Below are 6120 nucleotides of genomic sequence, written 5' to 3' on the forward strand. Positions count from 1 at the left end.
AAAATTCAAACTACGAAAGAAACAAGCTTCGATTACTAATCTGGACTAAAGTCAAATTTTACAGTAGCAAAAACTTGTTTAAGTTGATTAAACAGAAAGAGGGCTTCGAGACGAAACTCTAGGCGCTTGAATCGCCTGATTCCGATAAACGAGCGAAAAAATAAACTAAAACGAAAATCGGATCAGAAATCGCGATAAAAAATAATCGCGAAAAATCCGAGAAAAAGAAAAACTGACAAACAGGCTAACGAACGAACGTTCGCTGTCTGCGGCTAAACGGTGAAAATCGTTTGTTAAAACAAACGAACGGACGGGCGTTCGCTAAATAAATAAACCGACGGAAAACCGATGAATCGATCTAAAAATGAACTAGGGTTTATAAAAAACTGAACGGTTTTAAAAGAAAAACCGGCGGCGGCTACCTCGAGTCCTGCGGGATTCCGGCGGGGCGGCGGCGGCGGCGGCGCGGCGGCTCGGGCTAGGGTTTGCGAGGAGGCGCGGGACGGCTGGGATGTCGGGGTCCCCGGGTCGCGGCTTAAAAAGGCCGGCCTGAGGTGTCCTGGTCGGGTATGGCCCGGAGTCGGTTACACCTTAAAAAAACAATCCGACGCGTAGAAAAAGAAAGAAAAGAAATACTAAACGGACTCCAAAAATCTCGAAATAAATTTTTCCCGTCCTCTAAAAATATGCAGGACAAGGTGAACATTTATTTAGGCCTATAATGCAATTTTGAAAAACGTATATTTTTCCTAATTCAAATAAAATAGCGATAAAACTCCGAATAAAATTCTTATTTGATTTTAATTTTAAATCTCCAATATTTCTTTATTTTGAGGAAGTCATTTTATCCTCTCTCTCTCTCTTTTATTTTTATAAAAGAAATATTCGAAGAGAAAATAATTAAAATCAAACGATCCTCTTTTCAAAATTCGAGAAAACTCAAATATGAAAATAACGAAATTCCCAACTCTCTCCGTGGGTCCTTGAGTTGCGTAGAATTTCTAGGATCAAGCCAAAATACAATAAAATATGATATGAAATGATGACCTAATGTATAACATTTCAAATTAAAAATTTGAGATGTTACAGGTAACATCATCATCACCGTCATCACGCCGTCGTGCCGACGAAGCTCTCCCTCGACGCTCTGCTGGATCGTGAGTTCGTGGGACGTTACCGAGCCGAACGTGTGCAGATCGCGGAGGTGCCGTACTTTCGGTACTAGAATCGGTCGATCGTGAAGACGTACGACTACATCAACCGCGTTGTCATAACGCTTCCGCTTACGGTCTACAAGGGTACGTGGACAACACTCTCCCCTCTCGTTGCTATGCATTACCATGATCTTGCGTGTGCATAGGAATTTTTTTGAAATTACTATGTTCCCCAACAAATATATCATTGACTACATGTTATCATACTTAATGAAATACTCTATTGTTTACTTAATACTTTTAGATACATGTTGGATAGCGGTCTTGGGTGGAGTAATGGCTATAGATGCAGTTGGATAATGGTCTACGGATATTGGGACGTGATGCTCATATGTTTATTATGAAATGGATAGTTATTATAGTTATAAAAACAACAATTTAATCGACATGCAACTACAATTTGTTCACCTCACCATGCTATCTTTTGGATAGAAACCACTAGTGAACCTATGGACACCGGTTCATTCTTCTTCCTATTTCTTTGAACCTCGATCGAACACACTTTTACAATTCCTTACATTTACTTTCTTGCTGCAATCAAATCTTTCATACACTCATGCATTTAGTCCATATAACTAGCAAAGTTAGTGAGATTGACAACCTCATTAGTTTCGTTAGGGGACAAGGGATTTTTTTATTTCTGTGTGCCAATATTGATAATTGGTTGTTTTGCAACTCTTACTGGTTTGACAAACCTTAAGCTCATCCACTTCAGGGAAATTGCGGCTTCCAAACTCTTGCACTCGAGGGCCCAACACCTAATGCAATACTCGGTTTTATTTAATATTTTGAGATGCACGAAAGTGGAAAAGAACAACCTGATTCCATATGAGAATACATTATTTTGATCATAAAATGGCTGTTCGAATTAGGTACTAAGTTTTGCTACACATATAATACGATACTACTACACATATTTTCAACGCTTGTTCGCCTCTAGCCTCGTCCCTCCGATGCGATGGATCGCATGTCGCTTCTTTGGTGCAGTCTTGGGTGTCGCCGCAGAGGCCTCTTCGGGGTCGGACACTAGCATCACTGGCGATGACGGCAGTGGCCCGACGGATGTGAAGGAGACAGATCCATTTCTTTGAGTAGGAGTGGAGAAAGTGAGTGGCGGGAGGATTAGTTAAGTAGATAGGTGGTGGAAGTACCGTAGGCGCTTTCATGTCTAAAATCGCCTCCAAGTTTCACATAATACATGCGGTTTCACAATCACAACCACCTTCGGCTTTTACTATAGGTGATTTCAAATTTCCAACCGCCTTGACCATAGATATGGCCATCTCCGTTGGAATATTATAGGCGGCTTTGGGACATACAGACATAACCGCCTTGGGGCGTTGCTAATGTTTGTTGTTCTATAGTGCATGGACGCAATGCCGGAGGAGAAGGGGTCACCAATGCTGGGAAAGGAAGGGAAGAAGGGGTAAATAAGAAGTTGACATGTGAGCCCACATCCAATTTAATGGTCAACTGAGCGGAGTTGACATTTAGATGCCATGTGAACCCGATGAGTAGGCCCAATCTTCATAATCATACTCAGATTTAATCAAGTGGGCGATCATGTTTTTTTGCAACGAAAAGCCAAATTAGTGGTATGCTTCAATGAAAGTTTTAAAAGTTGTAGATTTTTTGAAACCCTAACCTGCTATATAATGGTATAGTTTTATGCTATTTACTCTAGTTCTTGTAGTACTTTGATGAATTGTTGTCATTTTCCTTCCAAGACAAAAAGAAAGTGCAATGTAATTAGCATCATGCATAGGCCTGCATAAATTTGTCGACCAGTCCCATGCTGGCACAACTTCAAGTTAATTGTTTTGTGGAGCAGTAGGCTATCATAAACCCCACATACCTCACTATCATTAAATAAATGTCATCTACATAGTCATCCTTTGTCACCCTAGTTTCATATTTAGGAAACTGAAAATGTCATGGTCATTGTCGTTTTCAGTGACCCAACAAATGCATAAGGCTGGTCGTAATGGTAGTATCATAGCTAGTATCATGCATGCCAACTAGGTAATTTTTATGAGGTGTCATAGAATTAAATGAAGAAAGAGAGGGTTGAATATCATATCATGATACCGTATCATAATAAATGCTATGCTACTATGTGTCATGCATGGCAATAAATAAGGTACTACATGATACTACTCTATGATATTATGCATTAGAGGGGTAGTATCATAGACTAGTATCATATGCATGATACTACTATATGATACTCTCCATTACAACCAGCCTAAGCAACCATTTCCACAGTACGAGCGTGCCTAGACTCAGGCACACCCGGATTACTATTTTCGAAGTCGGCGCACTCCCAAATTGTAATGATACTAGCAATCATTATTAGCAGACAACCTAAACTAAGCACCAATGATAGAGTCACATCTCTAAACCCTAATTAAATATAAATAGAGTCGTCATGGTTAGCTATCTGTTCATACAAAAATCACATTGGCTCTATTATCTTCGCCTAGGAAATTAAACCATGAAAGCCACATGCGAACAACTGCACACGAGCTATCTTAGACTAAATTAATCTGCTCATCCTATATAACTATATAGATAATCCACACTAACCTATTTATGCGCATGCAAATATAACATTTTAAAGCACCCGCAAAAAATATAACATTTTAATATGCAACCATGCATGAAAAATGATTTCTATTTTATTAAGCTACTTAACGATATTCAATAAATAATTTATAATCAAATAATAATCAAATATAGTAAATTTTCAGTTCTTATATTATCAAAATATAATCGGTTCCAGATTAAAAAAATATAAGCGATTCCCGCAGTAACATATGGGGTATCATCTAGTTACTCAAGTTATGGAATACAGTTACTGCTAAAACCCGTATCATTGAGTTAAAACATAGGGCAAGAAACGACAATTCTAAAGGGTGCCTAGGTTCTTCTACACCTTTTTAATTAATCGATGAGGCAAATCTTTTGCCACCGTTTCAAAAAAACGGTGCCCAGGTTCTTCTACACCTAGTGAACACTGAACAATACATTTTAAAAAACTAAAAAAAGTCAAATAAGTCTGAAAATTTTAGGCATCCAAGATGCTCATGTGCGCTAGGAGTGTGCATATTTCTTGGTGTTTACACATCTGAGGAGCTCGTACAAAAAAATCAGCTTCGAATAGTGTTATTTTTCAAAGTTTCTCATACACCTGCTTTTTTAGCAGGAACTTCTCAGATGTCCAAACACCAATAAAAATTAAACACACCTTGCGCACATGAGCATCTTGAATTTTACTATTTTATTTGAATTTACTGTTCACATCCAGGTGTAGATACACCTGGGTGCAGAATTGCCTCTCTAGGAAAGAAAACTTTATCCATAAGCACTGGCAACGGTAAAATGAGCATCAGTGTGGCCACAAGAATTTAACATGATTCTTTATTCATCTTAGCACATAATAAAACTAACAACAAACCGAGGAAGTACATTAATCGCCTAGTTCACCGATGGACATAATATTACGCCCATCGACCGAAAAACCCGCGTCATCAGTTAAAAATATCGATGGCGGGTTTTTACCATGAATATTGACCGCAACGACGGCACGACCGGAGCACGGACACGACAGGAAGACCATGGCGCCAATAGGATGGCAGCATGGCATCTGCACTTCGATCGCTGGCATCTTTCCTTTGCTGGGCAGACGCCATTGCTAGAAGCTTGGCACGACTCCATGGGATGCAACTTGAAACCCTACACTGTTGTCGGAGAAGGAGAGCCAGAATTTGGCCGCCTCGCCGGCGCTCATGCTGTCGTCCGCCGCGGGGCGTTTGACGAAGCGGCCCTTGATCCTGGGCCGCGCCTCGGCGTACGCCTTGCGGGAGGCGTAGCGGATGGTCTTGTGGAACTTGCGGTTCTTGCGCTTCTCGCGGTACCGCCTGACCCTCTCCGCCCTGTCCGCCGCCGACGGGACGACGACAGCCTCCGACGGCGACCACGAGGGGGTCCACGCAGCAGAGGCGTCCGCGGCGAGGCCGGGCTGCAGCCACAACGGCGCGACACCGCCGTCCGATGGCACGCTTCCGCCGGCGCCGGTGGCCACGAGATTGACGTCGGAGAGCAGGTCAAACAGGCTCATCTCGACGCCGCCGCCGTTACTGAAGCCGGACGAGCCGCTGCTGGGGCTCCCCTGCCTCTGCCCCGGCCCCGGCGTCGGCCAGGACGAGCCGCCTTCGTCGTCAGCCACGAAGAGGTCGTACACGCCGGAGGTCGCCGCCACGGCGGCCGTCAGCGGCACGCGGTCGTGGCGGGAGGCCAGAGGGTTCGCGGAGTGGACAGCCGCGTCGCAGGGCACGCAGAGAGCCGCCGCGTCCGCCGGACAGTACAAGGCCGCCGCGCCGCCGCAGACCGCGCAGGCGGCACCGGCGCCGCCATTGGGGCTCGTGCTGCCTTCGCTCTCCATGCCCTTGTCCTCTGCCGGCTTTGTCACTCCGCTGGGGAGGATTTCTCGGTTTGATCGGTCAACGGAGCAATCACCGAGTGTGTGTGTGTGTGTGAGTGTGAAGCGGGAGTGAGCTGCTGAGCTGCATAAATAGCTGAGGTGGAGGGAGAAGGTGGGGTGGGTGACGCGCCCGGGAGGGCACGTGGGCGTCTACTGGCCGCGCAAAGTTGGCACTTGGGTTGATTGGGTTGAGCGAGACTGTAGTTTATGAGGAATTTCCGGCCGACCAGCAACTTATTGTATGCTTGTCTCTTTCGCCAGCGCAGCAGGACGGCGCCGGACAAGTCACGATCAACAAAGACCGACTTTGTAGGCCGGTGTCAACTCTGTTACTGTTACCATGTCCTTCTCGAACCTTCCGCACAGAGAGAGGCGGTCCAGAGGATTACTCGTCTTCTTGTCCTTCCGTCGACGTCTTCACCG

At 44.4% G+C, this 6120-nt stretch overlaps 1 protein-coding gene across 1 annotated transcript; it reads right to left on the minus strand.

The window, feature by feature from the left end:
- Window positions 1–4608: 4608 nt before the first annotated feature.
- Window positions 4609–5736, minus strand: LOC123152010 (zinc finger protein CO3). The gene has a single exon (XM_044571624.1). The coding sequence runs from the start codon at window positions 5656–5658 to the stop codon at window positions 4909–4911; it is 750 nt and encodes a 249-aa protein (XP_044427559.1). The 5' UTR covers window positions 5659–5736; the 3' UTR covers window positions 4609–4908.
- Window positions 5737–6120: the final 384 nt, after the last annotated feature.

The sequence above is a fragment of the Triticum aestivum genome, chromosome 7A (genome assembly GCF_018294505.1).
Source record: "Triticum aestivum cultivar Chinese Spring chromosome 7A, IWGSC CS RefSeq v2.1, whole genome shotgun sequence".
Lineage (NCBI taxonomy): Eukaryota > Viridiplantae > Streptophyta > Magnoliopsida > Poales > Poaceae > Triticum > Triticum aestivum.

Excerpts from the sequence above, each read along its gene's own strand:
- LOC123152010 (XM_044571624.1), bottom strand. The coding sequence starts at position 5,658 with ATGGAGAGCGAAGGCAGCACGAGCCCCAATGGCGGCGCCGGTGCCGCC.